Source organism: Budorcas taxicolor, chromosome 9, assembly GCF_023091745.1.
Source record: "Budorcas taxicolor isolate Tak-1 chromosome 9, Takin1.1, whole genome shotgun sequence".
NCBI classification, from domain to species: Eukaryota; Metazoa; Chordata; class Mammalia; order Artiodactyla; family Bovidae; genus Budorcas; species Budorcas taxicolor.
Window position 1 is genome coordinate 44,545,654 of NC_068918.1, and position 26,264 is coordinate 44,571,917.

At 40.0% G+C, this 26,264-nt stretch overlaps 1 protein-coding gene across 1 annotated transcript; it reads left to right on the top strand.

The window, feature by feature from the left end:
* Nucleotides 1–12,333: 12,333 nt before the first annotated feature.
* GPR63 (G protein-coupled receptor 63) lies at nucleotides 12,334–13,692 on the top strand. The gene has a single exon (XM_052646015.1). It carries the CDS (start codon nucleotides 12,433–12,435, stop codon nucleotides 13,690–13,692), a length of 1,260 nt encoding a protein of 419 aa, XP_052501975.1. The 5' UTR covers nucleotides 12,334–12,432.
* Nucleotides 13,693–26,264: the final 12,572 nt, after the last annotated feature.

The following is a 26,264-nucleotide window of genomic DNA, read 5'->3' on the forward strand; positions in this document are numbered from 1 at the left end:
TTTGTCATATATGCCCTTTATTAAATTGAGGTACATTCCTTATATACCTAATTTATTATGAGTTTTTATCTTGAAAAATACCTTGAATTTTGTCAAGTGCTTTTTCTGTATCTATTGAAATGGTCATATGAGTTTTATCCTTCATTCTTTTAATGTTTGCATATGTTGAATCACCCTTGCATCCCAGGAATTAATCTCACTTGATCATAGTGTATGATCCTTTTAATGTGGTCCTGAATTCTGTTTGCTAGTATTTTGTTGAGGATTTTTGCATCAGTGTTTATCAGGGATGTGTGTTAGTCTTTCAGTCATGTCTTGACTCTTTGCCACCCTATGGACTGTGGCCCACTAGGCCTCTCTTCCCATGGAATTCTCCATTCAAGAACACTGGAGTGGGTAGCCATTCCCTTCTACAGGGATCTTCCCAACCCAGGTATTGAACCTGCTTCTCCTGCATTGGCAGGTGGATTCTTTACCATTTGAACAACCAGGGAAGTCTCTTATCAGGGATGTTGGTTTATAAATTTTCTTATAGTATCTGTGTCTGGCTTTAATATCAGGGTAATGCTGACCTTATAAAATGAGTTTGAAAGTATTCTTTCCTCTTCAGTATTTTGGAAGAGTTTGAGAAGGACTGATATTAATTCTTTAAATGTTTAATAGAATTCACTAGTGAAGCTCTCTGGTCCTGGGCTTTTGTTTGTTGGGAGATTTAAAATTAGTGATTCAATCTCCCTGCTCGTTGTTGGTCTGTTCAGATTTTCTATTACTTTATGATTTAATCTTGGTAAGTTGTGTGTTCCTAGGAATTTGTCCATTTCTTCTGAATTATCTAGTTTTTTTTTTGGCATTTAATTCTTCATACTTAAAATGAGAATTTTACTAGTAATAGTCTCAGAGTTGCTGTGAAATTTTTTAAAAGCTGATTTATACTAAAACTGCTTAAGACATTCTTTGACACTCTACTTTCTAGTAAAACTCAGGAGAAAAGAAGTTATTCTCTGTAAGAATACACATTCCTCCTTTGAATACTGATTAAATATCTTGATATGCTTCTAACTACTTAAAAACAAAATGTAGGAGGAAGGGAACATGGGTGTACCTATGGCTGATTCTTGATGTTTGACAGAACAACAAAATTCTGTAAAACAATTATCATTATCCTTCAATTAAAAAATAAGCAAAACAAAATGTAAATGTATTTTTGCATATCCACTGTTTTATTCCAAATGTGTAACTAAAAAGGTAGAGATTTTTAACCTTCTGATTATTTTTCTGTTTACATGTGTTCTGTGAAAGGAAGTATAGATGTTAAACATACTGATCTTATGATTGACAGCTTAATTTGATAAAAATTATCCAGGATATGAGTGTATTCCAATGAGAACCAAGTGTTCCGTGATGGAAGTAGTCCATGTAATCAGCTTGCCACCAGATAGCTGGTGGGTACCCCAGAGAAAGATGCCACATTTACTAAGTGAAGTTTTGGCCTTAATGTTGTCACATTGAGTACTAAGTGGATATAGCCAGAATGATTTTGGTGAGTGAAAATCCATGTTGTGGAGCCCCCGTACAACTTTCAACCATACCCCATGGCCACTTTGTTCATAATCCCGTTTGAGAAGAACAACAGTAGAGAAAAAGGTTGGTTGACCTTTGAAGAATGCATCATCTTGTCTGTGTGATTATTTAGCTCCATATGTGTGAAGTTGCTATTTGGTGAGCATTTATATGGCCAACCATACCATTAGCTGCAGTCCATAAATGAGGGTAAATTAGTCCCTCTCACATGTCTCCTTCAAGATGAACAACCTGGTACAAAACAAAATGGCCCTCTGTGGGTACAATAGCTGTGTACCAGATGCCAGTGAATGTGCTGGTTTACTCCAGCAAAGAAGTCACATCTGGTACAGTATCTGCACTCTCCAAGATCCATCTGCTTTTCTTAAAGGCCAAATAGGCAAGCTGAATATGAATGGGTTAGGAATCATCACCTTCGTCCTTTCAGTCCTTAAGGCCATTTCCTCTCCTTTGGCACATCTGTGTTTTACCAAGTGTAGAGTGGTTACTGCTTACTGCTCAGTCAGCATGTAATGGAAAGCATGACATTCTATGGAATGGAGAGGCAGTCACGGTGCCTGTGGACTAGATTATGAGCGTGTGCTGCGAGCTGACAGAGCCCTGAGGTAGGGTAGTAGGGTGCCAGCTGGAGCCAAACTGCTCAGGTATTCTTTGGTAGCACATATAAAGAAAAAAACTAATATGTTGTTGCCCATCAACAGCTATGTACCAGATGCCAGTGAATGTGCTGATTTACTCCAGCAGAGAAGTCACATTTGGTGTAGTATCTGCACTCTCCAAGATCCGTCTGCTTTTCTTAAAGGCCAAATCGGCAAGCTGAATATGCCTGTGTTAGGAATGAAGGTGAGCCTTCATCCTTTCAGTCCTTGATAGTGACCCTAATCTCTACAGTCTCTTGGTTGCAGGATGTGGGATCTAGTTCTCTGACCAGGGATTGAACCCAGTCCCTCAGCACTGGGAGGGGGGAGTCTCAGCCACTGGACCCCCAGGGAAGTCCCCTGTTTTCCTCTTATTCAAGAGGTTCTAGATCTGTGTATTAGTTCAAGTTTGGGACTTGATTGAGGGATGGCATTTTTCTACTCTATAGTTTTGCTCCTTATATAGAAAAAGTAGGACTTGGTAGGTTTGTAACTATTTCTCTCTTAGAAATACCATGATCAAGCACCAATGATCTCTGCAAGTTAGACTATTCCAATTTCAGCTTTTGTTTGCTGCACATTTTGGTAAGCATGCTATCTCATCTTTCATTGAGCACTGTCACTGAGCCCCTGCCACTCTGGGATACTACGATCCCCATTCAGTTTAGGAACCCATTTCTTGGGTGGCACCATTCCCCTGGGTCTGCAGAGAATAGCTGCTATAGAGACCTTCAAGTATGCTGGTGATCCTTTCAACCAGTGTATCTCACCATTGGTGAAGGAAGTGCCCTCTGATCCTACCAGGTGATATAGGCAGGTGAGCAGGTCTTACATGATAAATACAGGTCAGCATGCATATCTGCTGGAGTCTTTGCATAGCTCCCTGTTTACCAAGGAGATACTGTCATCTCATTTTCATGTAGATTACCTTCAGAACCAGGTGTCCATCAACCAAGTGAACAAACTGTTAGAGCCATTTTCAGCCATTGAGGTAGCACAGAAAATCCAGAATCCCAGTTTCAGTTCAGTTCAGTCACTCAGTCGTGTCTGACTCTTTGCGACCCCATGAATTGCAGCACGCCAGGCCTCTCTGTCCATCACCAACTCCCGGAGTTCACTCAGACACACATCCATTGAGTCAGTGATGCCATCCAGCCATCTCATCCTCTGCCGTCCCCTTCTCCTCCTGCCCCCAATCCCTCCCAGCATCAGAGTCTTTTCCAATGAGTCAACACTTTGCATGAGGTGGCCAAAGTACTGGAGCTTCAGCTTCAGCATCTTTCCTTCCAAAGAAATCCCAGGGCTGATCTCCTTTAGAATGGACTGTTTGGATCTCCTTGCAGTCCAAGGGACTCTCAAGAGTCTTCTCCAACACCACAGTTCAAAAGCATCAATTCTTCGGCGCTCAGCTTTCTTCACAGTCCAACTCTCACATCCATACATGACCACTGGAAAAACCATGGCCTTGACGTGATGGACCTTTGTTGGCAAAGTAATGTCTCTGCTTTTCAATATGATGTCTAGGTTGGTCATAACTTTCCTTCTAAGGAGTAAGCGTCTTTTAATTTCATGGCTGCAGTCACCATTTGCAGTGATTTTGGAGCCCCCCAAAATAAAGTCTGACACTGTTTCCACTGTTTCCCCATCTATTTCCCATGAAGTGATGGGACCAGATGCCATGATCTACGTTTTCTGAATGTTGAGCTTTAAGCCAACTTTTTTACTCTCCACTTTCACTTTCATCAAGAGGCTCTTTAGTTCCTCTTCACTTTCTGCCATAAGGGTGGTGTCATCTGCATATCCGAGGTTACTGATATTTCTCCCGGCAATCTTGATTCCAGCTTGTGCTTCTTCCAGCCCGGCATTTCTCATGATGTACTCTGCATATAAGATAAATAAGCAGGGTGACAGTATACAGCCTTGATGTACTCCTTTTCCTGTTTGGAACCAGTCTGTTGTTCCATGTCCAGTTCGAACTGTTGCTTCCTGACCTGCATACAGATTTCTCGAGGCAGGTCAGGTGGTTGGTATTCCCATCTCTTTCAGAATTTTCCACAGTTTATTGTGATCCACACAGTCAAAGGCTTTGGCATAGTCAATAAAGCAGAAATAGATGTTTTTCTGGAACTCTCTTGCTTTTCCCATGATCCAGCGGATGTTGGCAACTTGATCTCTGGTTCCTCTGCCTTTTCTAAAACCATCTTGAACATCTGGAATTTCACAGTTCACGTATTGCTGAAGCCTGGCTTGGAGAATTTTGAGCGTTACTTTACTAGCGTGTGAGATGAGTGCAATTGTGTGGTAGTTTGAGCATTCTTTGGCATTGCCTTTCTTTGGGATTGGAATGAAAACTGACCTTTTGCAGTCCTGTGGCCACTGCTGAGTTTTCCAAATTTGCTGGCATATTGTGTGCCCATGTTAAAATTTTTGATCTATTCTAACATTATATTCCTTCCAACCTGATTTAATACCCTCTGCATCTATTTCCATATATATTCCCTGGTTTCTGTCTATATAAATTGGAATTATCTTGCATATCTTTTGATATAAGTTTTATTTCTTTCTCATTCACAGTTCACACTACACACTGGATTCTGCTGGGACTTGATTCTGGTTGTAGGTCTAGAAGCAAGAGAGATAGCTGGGGCAGGGTCCTAAGGAAGGCCAATGTCCCTGGCAAGATGCCACTGTAGGTAAGGCTCTGACTGATTCTTCAGGCAAGGAGAGACCAACCTCATCAAGCAAGGAGGAAAAGCTGTTACTATTGGCAGATAAAACTGCAGCACATGGTCCTCAGCCTCAGCTTCATAGAAATCTCCTTGGACAGCAAGGAGATCAAACCAGTCAATCCTAAAGGGAATCAGTCCTGAATATTCATTGAAAGGACTGATGCTGAAACTGAAGCTCCAATACTTTTGCCACCTAATGTGAAGAACTAACTCACTGGAAAAGACCCTGATGCTGGGAAAGATTGAAGGGAGGGGCAGAATGGGATGACAGAGGATGAGATGAGATGGATGGCATCACCGACTCAATGGGCATGAGTTTGAGCAAGCTCTGGGACTTGGTGATGGACAGGGAAGCCTGGCATGCTGCAGTCAATGGGATCGCAAAGAGTTGGACATGACTGAGTGACTGAACTGAACTGAGTCTCATCCCAGCTTTTAGGACCCTCTCCTTCCCAGCCAGAATCCTAACTTTAACTGAAGAGACTCTGTAAGTTTGGGAATTCAATTTGCATTGCAATATTGCCACCCATAGGATTAGACTTCTAGTTTTAGAAATCCCATCTCTGGGGCAGTAGGAGATAAGTTTTCTTCACTGTGGTTAAAGAGGCTTTCTGGCTCTTCCTCTAATCCTTGAGATTGGAATTTAATGTTCTCAGTTGAATTTTTTCTTTCCTCTGGAAATTCAAATTCCAGGCCCCACCCTGGACTACAGACTTAGAAACATGGGGTTTGGGTCCCCATTTTAATAGGCTTTTCAGGTGATTCTTATGCATGCTTAACTTTGAGAACTGCTAATGTGGAACAACACCTTCAAAATTCTCAGAGAAAATTATTTTCAACTGAGAATGCTAAACCAAGACAGTTAATGTGGATAAAAATAAAGACAGACACGTATAAGGACTCAAAATTTATGTCCCTTGTGTTCTTTATTCAAAAGCAATTGGTTCATGGCAAACAAGGAAGTCAACAAAGGAAGCAATGAAGTGGAAGAGAAAGGACCTAAGAAATATGGAAGCCAAGAGCCCAAAGCAAAAAAGAGGTTTCCAAGATGGTAGTAGAGAGATGTTTCTTGCTGGCTGCTGTGTAACTGACCCAGTGTCACTCCAGGGAGGTACATAAAGCCAAATGAATAACTTCAAGATAAAATATGTAGCTGATTATCTGACCTTCTGAGATATGATACTTCTAGATGTAAAATCTGTCTGCTAGAGCAGATTAAAAAAAGATACTTAAAAATAATAAAATTAGAAGTATATAAATTATTAATTCTAGAAAATGCAAAATTTATATAGGAAAGAAATATTTTTTGGCCTATCAGTAATAGATGCACTAACTTCTGCTGTTCTTCAGAATTTTCAAATAAATATTTTGGTAGTATGAAGAGATAAGAAGTAAGTTGAGAGGTGCTATGGCAGCTAAACCTTTACTATCCTAAAATAAAATCAGGAGTTCATATAAAATATTGATTAAAGTATCAATTTCTTCATGTTATTTAGATACATAAGTACTTTTGAAAAAAACCTTTAAAATAATTTAAAATGGCTACCTCTAAAACCAGATGTTGAATGTGAAAGGTAGTATAGGATTTGACTGTCATTTTAAAACTCAATTTGATGATTTTTTAAATGAAATTATGTGCATATAACATAAATAATAAAAAGAGAAAAGAAGAAATTCTCTGATTTGATAAAACATAATGCAAATAAGGGCTTCCCTGGTGGCTCCGCAGTAAAGAATCCTCCTGCAGTGCAGGAGACATGGGTTCCATCCCTGGGTTGGGAAGATTCCCTGGAGGAGGGCATGGCAACCCACTCCAGTATTCTTGCCTGGAGAGTCCCATGGATGGAAGAGCCTGGTGGGCTACAGTCCTTAGGGTCACAAAGAGGGACACGACTGAAGCAACTAAGCATGCATGCATGCAGCGCAGATTAATCTACCGTGTATGTACTGAGCTGTGTGCAAAGCATAGTAGTCATAGGGGACACTGAGATTTATAAAATCAATCTGCCTTCTAGGAGAATATACTCTTCAATGAAACAAATATCTAAAGCACTGAAATAGCAGTTTAAGACTGAAGGATGAAGACTGCAAGAATTCTGTGGCCTCCACTGCCTATTCCAGCCCCTGCTGCTGCCGCTGCTAAGTCGCTTCAGTCATGTCTGACTCTGTGCGACCCCATAGACGGCAGCCAACCAGGCTCCCCCATCCCTGGGATTCTCCAGGCAAGAACACTGGAGTGGCTTGCCATTTCCTTCTCCAGTGTATGAAAGTGAAAAGTGAAAGTGAAGTCACTCAGTCATGTTCCACTCTTCGCGACCCCATGGACTGCAGCCTACCAGGCTCCTCCATCCATGGGATTTTCCAGGCAAGAGTACTGGAGTGGGGTGCCATTGCCTTTTCTGTTCCAGCCCCTGAAGCCCCATTAATTGTGACATCTTGGCATTCTTCAAACATGAAACACTGTATCACTAACCTGATTGCCCCTGCGTTGTATCTATAGATACTTGAGACAAGAGAAAGAATCATAAATTCAATAATTTCTGCCATATCTGAGGTTTACATGTGGGGTTTGTATATATATATGTGTGTGTATAAATATATATATAAACATACACCTTCACATATTTTAATTTTTTCTTGGACTATGTAATGAGAGTACCCAACAAATGCCAAATAAAGACTAGTTTAGATTAAACATTAGGATTGCTAAGCAAGTATTACCAACCTAAGCTAATTTTCTACTGTTCTTATGTTGCTACTGTCCCATTTCCTCTGGAAATGCAAATTTTTACTATAAAACTTTGATTTAGTCTTCTGTGAAATTCAGAGAAACTGCAGGTTACTTGATAAGAATTTCTAAGAGGAAAGAATCTTTTGACATAGTTACAATGAGTATTCAGAAGTCCTAATTTTTGGCCAGGAGTACAATGAATGAAGAGCATATAGATACCAGGGCAAAAGTGTTATTAAGTTCATGTATGTTACGTTCTCTGACAATAGAAATTTCTGATCTTCCTCAGTGTTTACCTTAACACTGCTTTTATGTAAGCCTTTCATAGACTCTTTGTATATTTGGGAAATTCAACTTTTGTATTTAATGGGCACTGAAGAGCTGATTGGAAGCTCTGTGTGCGTGGGTTGGGCTTGATGGTAGGTGGGCTACAGTATACAAGGTAACTGGGCACCAAGCTGGCATTTTTCTTGGGGCACCATGAAAGGTTAGTATCTAGAGTATTTTTTTTCCTCTGGGGCTTTTTAATTACTGGAAAAGATGAGTGTTTCAGTCCTGCCTGGTAGTGTATGCCTGGCTGCTGGCCATCTGGGAACAGGGTGGAGAAGGGGCCTAGGTTCTCATGCTGAATGTGCAGACATCCATCCAGTCCTGCTGTGTTCAGCCGTGCACTGATTCACTCAAGTTTTGTGCTTATCAGGTTCAGCTGTGCCAGCGACTTGGGCTGCTGGCATGGGGGTATGTTCTTTCATATGGTTGCTGGAGAAGATGAGCCACAAACCTAGAGTGGGGTTCCAGTAGCTCTGTATATAGATTTTTCAGTCAATTTCCCAGTTTTCTGCCCCCTTCCCCCAAACTTAATTCCTGGTATCTCCTAATCCACAGCTTCTCTGGGGATCTACTGGGTTTTTTAGCTTCTTCTAAGCATATTTCTCAGGAAGTATTGAAGATAAAAAGTTCTTTGTTCTGCTCTGTTCAGTTACCACACCACCATCTGCCTTTGCCTTAAAACATTTACAAAAACTCTTATCTATTGATGCATCTTTCATTCATACTTGTCCTTTCGGATTGTGAATTTTGTTTAAAAAATATCCCTATACTGTCATTTCAGTGTAATTTTGAGAAGCAGGGTCTATGGTTCATTTGTCTAGTTTAAGCAGAAATTCAGGAATCATTTGTTCATCAGTATTTCCCCACTGCCTTGCTCGTTTTTATTGTTCAGTCACTCAGTCGTGTCCTACTCTTTGCGATGCCATGGACTGCAGCATGACAGGCTTCCCTGTCTTTTCACCATCTCCTGGAGCTTGCTCAAACTCATGTCCGTTGAGTCAGTGAGGCCATCCAACCACCTCTTCCACTCTTGTCCCCTTCTCCTCCTGCCTTCAGTCTTGCCCAGCATCAGGATTTTTCTGATCAAGACATCTGCATATATTCTTTATGCTTGACTGGTTTGATCTCCTTGCTGTCCAAGGGACACTCAAGAGTCTTTTCCAACACCACAATTCAAAAGCATCAATTCTTCAGTGTTCAGCCTCCTTTTTGACCCAACTGTCACATCCATACATGACTATTGGAAAAGTCAGAGCTTTGACTAGATGGACCTTGGTCGGCAAAGTAGTGTCTCTGGTTTTTAATACACTGTCTAGGTTTGTCATAGCTTTTCTTCCAAGGAGCAAGTGTCTTTTAGTTTCATGGCTGCAGTCACTGTTTGCAGTGATTTTGGAGCCCAAGAAAATAAAGTCTCAGTGTTTCCATTGTTTCCCCTTCTATTTCCCATGAAGTGATGGGACCGGATGCTTTGATCTTTGTTTTTTTTAATGCTGAGTTTTAAGCCAGATTTCTCACTCTCTTTTACCTTCATCAAGAGGCTCTTTAGTTCCTTTTTGCTTTCTGCCATAAGTGTGGTGTTATCTGCATATCTGAGGTTATTGATATTTCTCCTGCCAATCTTGATTCCAGCTTGTGCTTCATCCAGCCCAGCATTTTGCATGATGTACTCTGCATAGCAGTTAAATAAGCAGGGTGACAACATAGAGCCTTGATGTACTCCTTTCCCAATTTGGAACCAGTCTGTTGTTCTATGTCCTGTTCTAACTGTTGCTTCTTGACGTGCATACAGGTGTCTCAGGAGGCAGGCAGGCTCATCGTAGGCTCTGAAATAAGTATTTGATGGATGAATAATTGAGTGACTTGAGTTAGAAGTTTTTACAACAGCAGTAAAATATTGTGACTGTATGTGCACATAGAACAACCTAAAAGGCATCTTTTACAATAAATTTTTGTTTTGGCTCTGTTCCATTTTGGTTTTGTTCTCAACATGGTCAAGAAAATAAGAGTTTTAGAAAGCTAAGTGTGTGCTCCTTCAGGATGGATATGTTTGCTTTCTTAGTCAAGCAGTTACAGCTGTTACTTTAGGCCTAAAGATACACATTTGCCTAAGATACACTTTTATGATTTTTCTCTAGAAAATCATATTGAGGCTGAGGTATGCAGTAAGCACAGTCTTTATGCTTATTTGTGTGTATATTTGTAAAGTTATAAAGAGACTTGGGCTGATTATATAGTTATATAGAGACTTTCCCCACGGTCCTTCGTGGTTAATAAAGTTTGAGAGTCACTGGCTTAGTGGGGCATCTTATCCAGGTATGTTTTCCTTAGAAAATGTACCTTTTTGTAGAGACAAAGAAATTAAGCTATAACAGTGAAGTGAAGTGTTAGTCACTCAGTTGTGTTGGACTCTTTGTGACTCCATGGGCTGTGGCCTGGTAGGCTCCTCTGTCCCTGGGATTCTTCAGGCAAGAATATTGGAGTGGGTTGCCATTCCCTTGTCCAGGGGGCTTCCCAACCCAGGAATTGAACCCAGGTCTCCTGCAATGTAGGTGGATTATTTACCATCTGAGCTACCAGTGAAGCCCATAACATCTCAAGTATATAGTAAAATAAATATTTTGAACAAATAGGTGAATATTCTTATTCATACGGTTAGCTCTGGACAGCAAATTGGGGATTATGGAGAGATAGGAATATGTTAGAGAGCCCATGATTTGGTTTAAGTGCTGGATCTTGGGTCTCACAAATGAAATGCTTCTACCCTCTATACTACAAGAAATGAATAAATGGACTTCTGGCACTTACTCCTTATTCAGTAATTGTTAAGTTCAAATAATGAGAAAATTATGGCATCATCTTAAACAATTAATGTGGGGCTTCGCAGGTGGTGCTAGTGGAAAAGAACCTGCCTGCCAGTTCAGGAGACACAAGAGACACAGGTTTGACCCTGGGTTGGGAAGATCCTCTGGAGAAGGACATAACAACCCACTCTAGTATTCTTGCCTGGAGAATCCCATGGACAGAGAAGCCTGGGAGGCCACAGTCCATTGAGTTGCAAAGAGTCAGACACGGCTAAAGTGACTTAGCACACACACATGCATGCAAACTACTGTGTAATTCACCCATCCCCAATCTTTGGATTTATTAAAGGAATCTACACAGACACCCAGTGAGAGTTCTTTATAATTAGAAAGGTTAAAGTTACCTCTCCAGTAAGGAAGGAAAAACCTACATCACAAAAGTAGGTTAGGAAGATAATAGATTAAGAAAGTTGTTTACAGAAAACTCACGGGTTATAGGAATTGTTAAGAAGTTGGGGGTAAGGAGAAGAGAAAGGTGATAAGAAGCTTTTTGGAGCAAGAAAGTGAAATATCTTTGTAAGTTTTCTAGAGTGCATTCTTCTTCACACCTGAATATTTTCCCAGTCATCTATTTTAGAATCCTTTATTTCCTGGTTGACATTTTAATCAAGTTGCTGGCATTACAGTAAGGTTAATCTTAGGAAGAATAAATTGAGAAAATAGAAGTATTTGTTTCAGAAAATACAGGATGAAAATGGGTGGGCATGGGAAAGAAGAGAGAATTTGAGGATCAAAGAGATCTTTGGAAAAAGAAAGGAAGTCTTCAAAATATGACCAAGACGTTTTCCGGATAATTTTTCTTCTTTTCTTGAAGAACTTCTTCAGTAGAGTGGTAGGATTCTGGGGAAAAACACAAATAAAATAGAGAGCCAGAAAACTGCTTCAGACCCTCATTGAAAATAAGGGTGGTGTCTACTTGTGAAGCTGTGAAAGCAAAGGTGTTTGATTATCATGTATTAAATAGGAAACTGATGTCAGGGTTCTTTGCCAGCTAGCTTCAGGCTAGTGTAAGAATGGAATATAAACCTGTACCAAAGAGCTATCAAGAAAAGTATTAATACTCTCAGGCCAAACAGATAATAAAATCTATATTAATAGTAACTGTGAAAAGGCTATGCTGCTCCTGGAAATTTGAAAGAAAAGTTAACTGTAAGGTAATACTTTTGGCCTTTGAGGCAGTAATACATTTTTATTCTTTTCACTTTCACTTTATATGTGGAAGTCATGAAGTTTCCTTTATAGTTGACTAAAAACAGAACAATATTTTAGTGATGACTAGTCTAGAAACTTAAATATTTTTAAAGAGTTAAAAAAGTAAAATAGGTCCTTCAGGATGAAGAGTAAGGAGTCAAATGATGTGTACGAAACTCACTCCCATTTATTTTTTTGTGTTTTGGACTTGTTTTCAGGCAAAAGGACTCCTATGGAAGATGGACACCTTTCTCCCGTTTCCAGAATATGTCTCCAAGCTCATCAGTGAAACCTGATCCTGCTGCTTTGTGTTAAAATGCTTGAAGAACACTCTCATCTCTGACAACGCCAGCTTCCATCCTGTTGAAACCATGGTCGTCTCTGCAGTGTTGACGGCATCCCATACTGGGGCATCCAACACAACGTTTGTAGTTTATGAAAACACCTACATGAATATTACGGTCCCTCCACCATTCCAGCACCCTGGCGTTGGTCCACTGCTTAGATACAGTGTTGAAACCCTGGCTCCCACTGGGATGAGTTCCTTAACAGTGAATAGTACAGCTGTGTCCCCAACACCAGCAGCTTCCAAGAGCCTCAACTTGCCTCTCCAGATCATCCTTTCTGCTCTAATGATGTTTATTCTGTGTGTGTCTTTTCTTGGCAACTTGGTTGTTTGCCTCATGGTTTACCAAAAAGCTGCAATGCGTTCCGCCATTAACATCCTCCTGGCCAGCCTGGCTTTTGCAGACATGTTGCTTGCAGTGCTGAACATGCCTTTGGCCTTGGTCACTATTCTTACCACCAGATGGATTTTCGGGAAATTCTTCTGTAGGGTATCTGCTATGTTTTTCTGGTTGTTTGTCATAGAGGGAGTAGCCATCCTGCTCATCATTAGCATTGATAGGTTTCTTATTATAGTCCAGAGGCAGGATAAGCTAAATCCATACAGGGCTAAGGTTCTCATTGCAGTTTCTTGGGCAACTTCTTTTTGTGTAGCTTTTCCTTTGGCAGTAGGGAACCCCGACCTTCAGATACCTTCCCGAGCTCCCCAGTGCGTGTTTGGGTACACAACCGATCTGGGTTACCAGGCATATGTGATTTTGATTTCTCTCATTTCTTTCTTCCTGCCCTTCCTGGTGATCCTGTATTCCTTTATGGGCATCCTCAATACTCTTCGGCATAATGCCTTGAGGATCCACAGCTACCCTGAAGGTATATGCCTCAGCCAGGCCAGCAAACTGGGTCTCATGAGTCTCCAGAGACCCTTCCAGATGAGCATTGACATGGGCTTTAAAACGCGTGCCTTCACAACCATTTTGATTCTCTTTGCTGTCTTCATCGTCTGCTGGGCCCCATTCACCACTTACAGCCTTGTGGCAACATTCAGCAAGCACTTTTACTATCAGCACAACTTTTTTGAGATCAGCACCTGGCTACTCTGGCTCTGCTACCTCAAGTCTGCGTTGAACCCACTGATTTACTACTGGAGGATTAAGAAATTCCACGATGCCTGCTTGGACATGATGCCTAAGTCCTTCAAGTTTTTGCCGCGGCTCCCTGGTCACACACGGCGACGGATACGCCCCAGTGCTGTCTATGTGTGTGGGGAACATCGGACGGTGGTGTGAATATTGGAACTGCCTGACATTTTGGGTGATGGCTGTTCTATATCTGACTTTGAATTTTCTTTCTCATGGCTCCTCCACTTAAACTTTGTTGTTTTATTCATAGGTTATGTATATATGTGTATGTGTGCAATGTAAAGAAAGAATGGTGATTAGTTATAAGTCTGTTACCAGGGATACACAATAGGGAAGTGATCCCAAGTGTTACCTCCAGGGTTCAAGAGAAATCCTTGATTTAGGGTGGGGAGATGGTTTTCTGTAACTTCAGTTGATTTTGTTTCTATAGTAGGAATCAAAATTGTGCTTTATTGAGCCTGAAGTTACATTGAATTTTAGATATATTGTATGCTGCTAAGATATGCTTAGTTGAGTTTATCAATTTTTTTTTTTTCCTGGAAGACACTGCTGCTTTTTGCCATCACATTGGAGCCAAAAGCCACATACATCTCAGTAGATAGTTAGTTTTATTTAAGAACAATAACCCAAGGGGGTCAGTGACATTTTAAAGGTCATTAATATTTACTTTGGTGCACTTTAAGAAACAATGTACAGACTAATTCAGTCATGTTTTTCAGAATTGCTTTTATACATGACATGTTGTGCTTTAGGAAACATTGCATTATTTCTAGGAAGATAGTTTTTTTTAAAAAAAATGTTTTATGTGCATGTACAGTTTTAAAGGAGAGAACATAAAAATGGAGAACTTTTTCTAAGAACAATAGTGAATCTTCAGAGAAATAGGGCAGAGTTGAGAAGATGGAGCACCTTTGAAAATGTAAATGAAATGCAGAGAGGCTGTGGCTGGTGGGGGCTGTGCTGATTCCTTTTACTCACCGATTCTCTGAGTTCAGTGAGGAGAAGGGTCACCATTTATTAGACATCTACCAGGTGCCAGACACTGTGCATCACTTTATCCTCATAGTGTGCTCTGAGGGAGGTTATTACTTCTTCCTTTTGCAGACAAAGAAGGCAAGTCTCAGAGACTTAAATCCTGCCCAAGGTTAGTGGTAGAGCTGGGGTCAGAAAATCCATCTGAGTCCTGAGACTGCTGTTCTGCTGTACCACACAAATACCTCCTTCAGGTTTGGAAGTTCCATGACCAAGAGGGAACTATGTGTATTCTTCCTTTCTGTTTTTTTTAAGATTGAAACCTTTAAAAAAAAAAAAAATAGCTTCATTTTTTTTTAATTGTCAAAAGGAATTATATTACAGAAAGTCTGGAAAATAGAAAGGAAAAAAATAAAATCATTCATAACCTCCTTTATAAAGTAGAACTTAAAAATCGATAAGGTATAAGGAAATAAGGCAAGTTTTTGATTTGCAAAACAAGTGACAATTATTGAGAAGTTAAATACAGCTGTCTATAGGTCTTTGCCCTGTAGGTTTGGATGTTTCCAGTTGTCCAGCTATATTTCTCAATGTTCTGGACAGAATGCCGTGGTTGCCCCAGTGCTTGCCCAGAGCAGAGCTGGCTGTTGAAGAATGTGAACACTTAGAGGTGAACAGAAACCCTGGTCTGAGCCTTGAGCAAGTTTTCACTGGGGCAGGTCTAGGGTTTCAAATTCTTCTTCTCTTGCTGATAATGTAATCTGCCTCTCCCTGCTGCCCTACGTGTACCTGGGGCCTTCGGTGCCCTCTCTCTCCAATTCCAGGAACTAGACAGCCCCCAGAGATGGGGCTTCAGACTAAGGCCATAAGTGCTGAAAGTGTAGCCTGCTGGCTACATCATGGACTTTATAAATAGTCAAGTTAACCATGAACCCCTTTTGGATTTATAGCATGTTTTCAGAATTGTCGTGCTTTGTCACCAGTGGGAAGTGAGCCTCTGTTTCTTTAGCTGTACAACCAGAGAGTTGGACTAGGTGAATCTTCAAGATCTTTCCCAACTGTAATGTGAGAGTAGAGATTTTTTGAAGAACCCAACTGACATCAGCATCACTCTTTGGTCTCCAGTATTATTTTTTCTTACATTTTACTTCTTTAGATATTTCTTAAAATTGAATGTCTGAAGAGCATGTGGCCCCATGGCAGGAGTTAGGAGTTTGGGGGTGGATGTCATCATCAAAGACCCGAGAAACGCTGTTCTTGAGGCAGTGGTCTTGTTATTGGGACTCATTTTCCAGTTAACTTGTCCTTGGGGACTCAAGCATTATATTCAACATGTTTTGAGATCATCTTCTGATGAGACTCGCCTACCTCTTTGGTTTCTTATTTATATTATTCACAGGTAAAATTGCTGTTATCCATTGGAATCTTGTAGAGCATAAACACTGTAGTAGGTATTAGCACAGTGAAGTGTGTCATGCTTTCCATTTTCAAAATAAGCTAGATTTCAGGCAGATACTAATAAGTCTATTTCAAATTAGACTTTATCTGAGGAAAGTCAGTGTGATCTGTATTCATCTTACATGTTGGCAGTAGATCTTGAGACACCTTTCATGGTTGGAGTTGAGACAGCTTTGTTTCCTTTGTCCTGTTTTTATGAGCAATCCTTAGGTAACTTCAGTGCTGCTGGTAGGCAGTGCAGCATTGGAAAGAGCTCTGGAGTGCCTGCTAAGAGGCTCAGTGTTTGTGAAAGATGACCAAGAGGGGCCTTTGTGAGAATGCAGCACCCACACCGAACAGCAGTTCTCTTTACACTGGATTGTCTTGATCGATCAGATGACAGTTTACAAACCATTTTGAACATTTTTATCACATATACATTTTGGAAACTTAAAAAAAAGAAGTACTGTGGTATACTTTTGAACGATTTAGGTGTAGTATCATATGTTGCCTGTTCTATATTTTCTTGATGGAAAAAAATGCCACTATGAGTTATCACCACTGGCTGACATCATCAGAAATGTTTTTCTTTTTCCTTCAGGCTAATAAGTAAGAAGCAGGAAAGAGATAATGAAGTGTTTGTGGTCTAAAGAAAGAGTCAAAAGAAATCCTTTATAATCTGAAATAGTGATATTCAAACTTTCAGATAATCATTTGCATTTAAGTCTTCCCAGGAGGGCTTGTTAACAATAAATACAGGTCACCAGGGCCCCCAGAGAGACATTGGGCCCACCAAGGCCCATGTTTATCTTGTTGAGTATGTGGTCTGATTCTGGTTCAGATGGTCTCTGGGGCATACTTCAAGAAACACTCCTGTGGGAAATATATCCACTTAAAAAATGTCTCCTTTTTCCAAAAACGTTTGATTTGTGTTGGAAGCCATTATCTCCCAGTGCGTGGATAATCCACATGAGAGGAAGATCTGTGCATCATTGTGCCTAATTTGCTGCCACTACTCCAGCGTCAGCTTTATCATCTTTCAACTGGCAAAGTTCTGATAAAACATGTAGTTTCAAAGTAGAGCGAAAAGGTGACTTCACAATTGAAAGTGATGCCTTTTGGAGTCTGATTCGTCTCATATTTTCTTTTCTAGGTGAGAGATATCTTTATTATATGTAATCTCCTGAAGAGTAAGGGGAATGCAAAGATTCATCCAATTCCTATTGCTCTGCTTATGCCAGTTGTGTTGAATGGAAGCATGAAAAAATAAAACCATTTAAATCTACGTATTTCAGTTGCTGACAAAGATACTTAATACTTGCTTTTGTTTACATGAAAATATTTATGTATATATCACAGGAAAAATGTTCACTTGCTTGATATTTTATTCTTCCATGATTTTTAATGTTTAAAGGACTGTTTAATTTAGATTTTCACAACCATAGTCTTCATTGAAAACTCAGTTTTTATAATAAATGAAAACGTCAAAGCACATGTTTGTTATTACAAGTAAATGGTAATACAGTTCTTAGATATTAATTGGTACTAGTCCTTTGTAATTAAAATTAATTTATTTTACAATGGTACCTAACCTATATGAAAAAAATCACTTTGAATTTTGGGTTGTAATATTCAAAATCAAAGTGTACAATTATTTGTGCATATTCTTATTACAGCCAGGAAAAGAGCTACCAATAAGAAAATGAATAAATGTTTAACATTTCTAAAAGTGGAGTTTTTTTAAAGGACTACTTCATTTATCTTAGAAAAAAAACTGTCATGAATAATACTTTCTGTTCAATTAAAATCTGAGTTTAGTTTCAATCCTACTTCCTTTCGGTTTTTATTTTCAAATTAGCTCTCAAAGCCTTTATGTGTATAACTGTATTCTGGTTTTAGAAGTCCTCAGAGCAATTAAGGATAAAATGAAACTTGGCAAAAGACCATTAGTATTGAGACAGTTTTAAGACATTCTGTCTAGGAGAGTTATAAAAATTTTCCTGCTAAGTCATTTGAAATTGGATTGTCACTGGCAAATCAGTGACAATGTTTGCTTCTGTTTTGATGGAATGATTTCATACTGTACTTCTCTAAAATCTAAGGCCTTTCTAAAACCTACTTTTAAATCTTTAGAAAATATCATTCACTTTTATATGAGTTTCAATTTTTGCCAACTAGACACGAGGGTTTTATTTTCCTTTTCACTTATATGCAAAAGCTAAATATATTTATTTTTAAGTTACAATAGAAGGTTGATTTACAAAGGAAGTTTCTCATTGAATCTACATCTAATAGTTTCTTTTGAAATGGAAAGGTAAGATATAGCAAAATAGAGAAAAATGTTGAATTAAAAGCATGTTCACATCTACTGTGAAAATAATAAGCTCCACTCAACTCATAATAAAGAGAACCTTTAGGAGAAGTGTCTACCTTCTATGTCAAGGTGCAGTCAGTTAGCTTTAATGCAAAAAGAAAAAAATATTTCACGGGTGTATCAGTCAGGATTTAACCCAGGGAAGCAGAACTAGTAAAATATATTTATTATGAGATCTATTGCAAGAGCTGGCTTACATGGTTGTGGGGCTGGCTGAGCAAATTTGAAGGCCAGAGGGTGAGCTGTCCTATAGGACAGGCTGGAAATCACAGGCACAAAACTCAAGTTGCTGTCAGCTTCTGCTGAGGCAGAATTTCTTCCTTTTCAGAAAAGCCTCCCTTCTGCTTTCAGCCTTTCAACTGCTTAAGTCAGACCTATCCAGATTGTCTAGGAAAGTCTCTCAGTTAATGTGGACTGATTGTAGATTTTAACCACATCTACAAAACATCTTCATAGCACCACTTAGATTAGTGTTTGATGGAAAAACTAGGGATTGTAGCCTGGCCAGAGTTCAGTTCAGTCATTCAGGCATGTCTGACTGTGACCCCATGGACTGCAGCATGCCAGGCATCCCGGTCCATCACCAACTCCCAGAGTTTACTCAAACTCATGTTCATTGAGTCGGTGATGCCATCCAACCATGTCATCCTCTATCATCCCCTTCTCCTCCCACCTTCAGTCTTTCAGGATCAGGATCTTTTCAAATGAGTAAGTTCTTCACATCAGGTGGCCAAAGTATTAGAGCTTCAGCTTCAGCATCAGTACTTCAAATGAATATTCAGGACTGATTTCCTTTAGGATGAACTGGTTGGATCTCCTTGCTGTCCAAGAGACTCTCACGAGTCTTCTCAAACACCACAGTTCAGAGGCATCAATTCTTTGGTGCGCAGCTTTCTTTATAGTTCAACTCTCACATCCATACATAACTACTGGAAAAATCATAGCTTTGACTATATGGACGTTTGTTGGCAAAGTAATGTCTCTGCTTTTTAATATGCTATCTAGGTTGGTCATAACTTATCTTCCAAGGAGCAAGTGCATTTTCATTTCATGGCTGCAGTCACCCACCATCTGCAGTGATTTTGGAGCCCCCCAAAATAAAGTCTCTCACTGTTTCCACTGTTTCCCCATCTATTTCCCATGAAGTGATGGGACCAGATGCCATGATCTTCGTTTTCTGAATGTTGAGCTTTAAGTCAACTTTTTCACTCTCCTCTTTCATTTTCATCAAGAGGCTCTTTATTTCTGCTTCACTTTCTGCCATAAGGATGGTGTCATCTGCATATCTGAGATTATTGATATTTCTCCTGGAAATCTTGATTCCAGCTTGTGTTTCATCCAGCCCAGCATTTCTCATGATGTATTCTGCATGTAAGTTAAATAAGCAGGGTGACAGTGTACAGCCTTGACCTACTCCTTTCCCAATTTGGAACCAGTCTGTTGTTCCATGTCCAGTTCTAACTGTTGCTTTCTGATCTGCATACAGATTTCTCAGGTGGTCTGGTATTCCCATCTCTTTCAGAATTTTCCACAGTTTGTTGTGATCCACACAGTCAAAGGCTTTGGCATAATCAATAAAGCAGAAATAGATGTTTTTCTGGAACTCTCTTGCTTTTTCCATGATCCAGCGGATGTTTGCAATTTGATCTCTGGTTCCTCTGCCTTTTCCAAATCCTACTTGAGCATCTGGAAGTTCACGGGTCACATACTGTTGAAGCCTGGCTTGGAGAATTTTGAGCATTACTTTACTAGCATATGAGATGAATGCAATTGTGCAGTAGTTTGAGCATTCTTTGGCATTGCCTTTCTTTGGGATTGGAATGAAAACTGACCTTTTCCAGTCCTGTGGCCACTGCTGAGTTTTCCAAATTTGCTGGCATATTGAATATAGCACTTTGACAGCATCATCTTTTAGGATTTGAAATTACTCAACTAGAGTTCCATCCCCTCCACTAGCTCTGTAGTGATGCTTCCTAAGGCCCACTTGACCTGGCATTCCAGGATGTGTGACTCTAGGTGAGTGATCACACCATCATGATTATCTGGGTCGTGAAGATCTTTTTTGCATAGTTCTTCTGTGTATCGTTGCCACTTCTTCTTAATATCTTCTGCTTCTGTTAGGTTCATACCATTTCTGTCCTTTATTGTGCCCATGTTTGCATGAAAATTTCCCTTGGTATCTCTAATTTTCTTGAAGGGATCTCTAGTCTTCCCCATTCTGTTGTTTTCCTCTATTTCTTTGCACTGATCACTGAGGAAGGCTTTCTTATCTCTCCTTACTATTCTTTGGAACTCTGCATTCAAATGGGTATATCTTTTCTTTTCTCCTTTGCTTTTTGCTTCTCTTTTTTTCGCAGCTATTTGTGAGGCCTCCTCAACCACTTTGCCTTTTTGCATTTCTTTTTCATGGGGATGGTCTTGATCCCTGCCTCCTGTACAATGTCATGGACTTCCAAAACATCAAAAGACCATTGAAGTGATGACATCCAAATTTAAAATATCAAAGCTATGGTTTTTCCAGTTCATGTATGGACATGAGAGTTGGACAGAAAGAAAACTGAGCACTGAGGAATTGATGCTTTTGAATTGTGGTGCTGGAAATTTGAGAGTCCCTTGGAGTGCAAGGAGATCAAACCAGTCAATCCTAAAGGAAATCAACCCTGAATATTCATTGGAAGGACTGATGCTGAAACTGAATCTCCAATAGTTTAGTCACCTGATGCAAAGAGCCACCTCATTGGAAAAGACCCTGATGCTGGGCAAGATTGAAGGCAGGAGGAGAAGGGGGCAGCAGACATGAGATGGCTAGATGGCATGACCGACTCAATGGACATGAGCTTGGGCAAACTCTGGGAGGTAGTGAAGGACAGGGGATCCTGGCAGGTGGGCTACAGTCCATGGAGTTGCAAACTGTCAGTCTTAGTGACTGAACAACAACAACGAATAATGCTACAGTGTTATTGTAAAAAACTCAGTCACATAAATCTCAGTGTTGAGATTAATATCATGACCAAGATAAGTATGTTGAAGAGGACGGAAAACATTCTGACTGCATTATATTCAAATTAACATAATCACAGAACATAGTATCTTTGAATTTCACAGCACTGTGAAACTTCTCAAAAGGGAGTAATAACAATTGATCAGATGATTTCATAAATTAACTTCTTATATAAACTGTAATTATTGTGATACTTGCCAAGGATGATGCCTTTCTTCTAAGAAATTTGAAAGCATAAATGGTCAAGACAATATTAACTCACAACATAAAAACTTGCTAACAATAATAATGATGATGAGTGCCATGTTTTAAATGGGCTTCCCAGGTGACTCAGTGATAAAAGAATCTACCTGCCAATACAGGAAATGCAAGAGACATGCATTTGATCCCTGGGTTGGGAAGATCCCTTGGAATAGGAAATGGCAACCCACTCCAGTATTCTTACCTGGAGAATCCTATGGACAGAAGAGCCTGGTGGGCTTCAGTTCAAGGGGTCACAAAGAGTTGGACTTGACTGAGCAACTAAGCACACATGCCATATTTTGGCCACTTAAATTAGTCAAAATACACTTTATTTCAATCCATAGTATTTTCTCCTTTTTCCAATTATGTTCCCAAGAGATTAAGTAACTTTTTCAGGTGGATTGAAATCTAGGCCTAATGCCAAAGTTCACAGTTTTATAGAACACCTTGCTCCTATTATTCCCCAATAATAGAACTGAGTTTCTAGTGAGACTAGTATACTTACTAAGCATCATACTAGGTGATTATTCCTCTCCATGCATTAGATAAAATAATCATGGCGAAAAACCTATACACAAATTTGTAGGTATTAGCACAAAACCTAGACTGGTTTATTCTTTAAGTCATTAAGTAGATTTGGCTAAATCAAAATTGAGCTGTCAAGCTATCTGGGCCCCTGGAACCCTGGGTACACCATCTCTAATATCATAGGACCTTCAAGAACTTGCTGACTGTGGCAGAATTTTTGGGAATACGTAGCTATCCAGACAGTTTCCTAGACTGCACAGATGTCACAATCCCTTTTGGAAAGAGTTTCATGCTGGTGTGCACTTGGACTTCAAGAACGTATTGGTTTGTCTGAAGTTCCACAGGATTTACAGTAGCCCAGACTTTGGAAGAGAAGGGGGAGGTGATAAAGTCAAGAACGCTGAGGTCCTACTGCCAGCTTTGACACTCCTGTTATGTTGCCAACCAGGACTCCTTCAGCCTGACATAAAATGGCTGTATTTTAACATCCTCTTAACTATGATTGGTATAGTAAATAGAATTCATTAGTTGACAGCAGCATTTGTATTTAGAAAAAGCCCTCTTTTTATATAGTTTCGCAAACAATGAAAAAATTTGATTGTGTAACTTATTGACCACATGTTCAGGCACGCTCACATTTGAAATTTTTTAATAGTAAGTGCACTAGACTACAAGATCAGTTGTTGGTCAAATCTTGGCTGCAAGAGCCGCGGGGCTGGAGCGCTGACCATTAAGTTCTACATGCATTTCCCACTTTCTGGAGGATGAAGATACCTAACCCGCTGTTCGGGGATCAGCTGTATCCACTAATAAGCAAATGAAGAAACAGGTTTAAACGATTAGACGACTTTCCCAACGTCTCGCAGCAGTTAGGAGGTAGAACAGGAATTCAAGCCCAGCTCATTAGCTCCCAACTTTAGAGCTCAGAAGCACTTCGTGGGATTTTAGCGTCAGAGAGAGAAGGGCCGGAAAATGAGCTTTCGAGCTTTGGAAAAAATACAGTAGCCAAGCAGACAGAGGTCAAATAAATAATCCTGGAATGTCTTTTAATCAAATATGTGCATTTTCACTAGTAGAAAGAGTAATAAATGTTTATATTTGTAAGAAAGCAAGTTTTTTTAGTTCATCATCCAAGATTTACTGCTAAAAAGGTTGAGCTTGAGGACAAAAGGCACACAGGGCAGGAGCAGCTGGTTCCCAGCATGGGTCGAGCATTTTGTTCTCCGTTTGGACACAAACCTCAGACCTACCCAGGATGTACATACCCCAGACTTGTCTGGTAAGTATCGCTATTGCTTTTGCTTTTCTGGACCTAGGCAGCAGGACTTTTTCTTCATGGGTGCTGAGGACTCCTTGGGAAACTGTTAGCACCCAGAGAATTTCACTGTGCTCTCACCCCACCTTCCAGGATTCATCTAATGAGCAAAGCAACTGCAAATGGCTCAGAAGACATTTGCCTCTGACGGGAAGAAATATGGAGTTTTCTTGTATCGCTTCCCCAAAGCTATACAAATGCTGTGATTAACTTGGATTCCAAGACATCACAATATTATATGTTCACCTTTGTGAAGGCTGCAATTGCCAAGCAACAGGTTCTGTTAGATCTCTCTCCAGGGCAAAAGGCTTCTCATGAAAACATTTACAGTAAAACAAGCTGCACACTGAAGGGAAACAGAGAAATAGAGGAATGGAATCTGACAGAGATGTGTTGACAACCAAGAAAAGAAAAAAGAAAAAAACCCAGCTTGGTCTTGATTTCTGGCCCTCCCTCTCTCCCCGGAGTTCTCACCTTTCCTTCCTACTAGGCCCGAAGCTCCCCGAGGGCAGGGCACTGTGCTTGCTTGCTGTTTCTCCAGCACCTAGTGCCATGGCTCACAGAGAAGGGCGGCTCCTAGAAGTCTGGAAATGGACCTTTGATAAAAGAATCTTGGTGGTTAAAATCAGAATGGACTTACCCAAGCCAAGTAGCAAGTGCTAAGGTCGGCACACAGAGCCTCAGGCTCCAAGTCCAGTGAGCGGTCCACTGTATAAACCTGCTGCCTTGACTTAGGAGAGAAAGTAATTAGAGGGTTTTAAGGCTAGCTTGGGAGACGATTGTGTGGAATGGATAGGGCTGCTAAATTTTTATTTGCTAAACCTGGCAACCCTCAGAGTAGTGCGCGTATGTATACAATTTTTTTGACCCTGTAATGTGCAAGTCATGGCACGGAGGAGGTCCTCTGCCCTTCCTGTGAGGCTGGTCTGTGGCTACGTCTTGTGGTCTTGACTAAATATGCTGGGGTTCAGACTTCAAAGGGTAGAGGAGGACGTGACTCACTCTGCAGCTGAGAAGCAATGCAGATGGACTGATAACAAGTAAAAGGTGTGTTTCCTAACTGTTTTTGTGTGATCTCAGTTTGTTGGTTAATGAATGATGATGGTGATATGGACAAGATGTATTTAATAACCACCTCCATTGGGGAGACTTTGGTTGGAAGAAGTTTCCTATTGCTAGAATTAGACATCCATATGTTGAATGCCATCGGAACATTTGCAACAGAAATTCGGAGTTTAAATCACTTTCACCATAGTTTTGGCAGGACCGGGAACACTTTTTTTTTTTTTTTCAGCTGTTCTTCCTGATGGGGGCTATAAATAGGTTTGGAGAAGTATATAATTATCTCAAAGTAGAAGCAAAAGATAAAAAGCAGCTTGAGATTTTAAAGGAACATTTAATAGTTATTATTATGTAACATTTATTAAGCAAGCTCACTGTGCTCATTATCTTTGCCAGGAAGAAACTTGGAATAAAAAGTCAATCCAAGACATGACATGTATAAATATACCAAAAGGTACATTAACTTGGTGCCAGAACAAAGGGTTGATTCAATAAAAAAGAAATGTTAGGTGAACAACAAAGGCAGCCAGATCAGTACAGTGTTGTGTGGAAATGAAGAAAACTTATATTTAGTAACATAGCTTTAAAATACTGACAGTTTAAAACAAGATGTATAGCCACATAGAAACAGGTAACAATATGGTATATGCATGGGTAGTGCTGTGTTTTTGGCAGCTAGCTCAGCCTTTTATGTATAAAAGGAGTTTACTTACTATGTTCAATGAATAAATACTAAAAGGTCTGATACTGAATAAAGATTCATTTTTGATTGGAGCAGGATAGGCATTATAAAGAATGATTTCAGTCACTGGCTCTTGGGTAAGACTGATTGCTGTTTAAAGCCTATAGAAAGTCCACAACCAAGTAATCTTATTAATGACATCCATCATTTATTTGATGCCTGTTAAATGGTGCAAGTACTATATTAATATATAATCTCTAATTCTTTTTAAAAAGTATTTACTTGCTTAGTGAGCTAGCAACTAGCTGCACTGGGTCTTAGTTGCAACATGTGGAATCTAGTTCCCTGACCAGGAATCAAACCTGGGCTCCCTGCATTGAGTGTGGTGTCTTAGCCATTGAACCACCAGGGAAGCCTCTAATTCTTATAATAATTCTAGGAAATAGACATTATCAGTCTGTTTTACAAATCCTTCAAGGTTTTAAGTTAGTCGTTAAATGAATTTAAGAGGCCACAGGATATATAAAGTGGAGATACAGGAATTCAACTTTGTCATCACCAAAACTCAGGCTTTTTTTTTTTTTCACATTGTGGTGCTGCCTATTCAACTTCTTACCTATGCATTCTTATTTCCTTCACCTTATTTCTCCTTCACTTATGAAGAATTCTCCTTTAGAACCTCATTGTCCCAGTCAACCTAATTTGGACTTCATGTTTCCTCCTGTTGCCTCTGGTCCTGCCCTCAGCTTTTTCTCAACTCTTCTATGATTTCCTGGCTTTGGTGGTCTGCCTACATTCGTCACACCTTCATTTTGGTAGATAACTCGGTTCAGCATTACTAAGGCTGAGAACTCCTCTGTGCTGATAATTGCATAGGTGCCACCCCACAAGATGAATATCCTTATTATGGCCTGAAGTCATGTATTTCTTGCAGACAAACACAAAAAGCCACAGATCCTTATGAAGTTTTATTGGCCTGTATGTCCTCAGAGCACTTCCTAACACAGGGCAGAAATCCAGACAGGCCAAGCAGGCACACCGCTTTTAGAAGCTGGGGCCAGCAGAAGTCTTTTGAGATCTAAATAGTCCCAACAATAAACAAAGA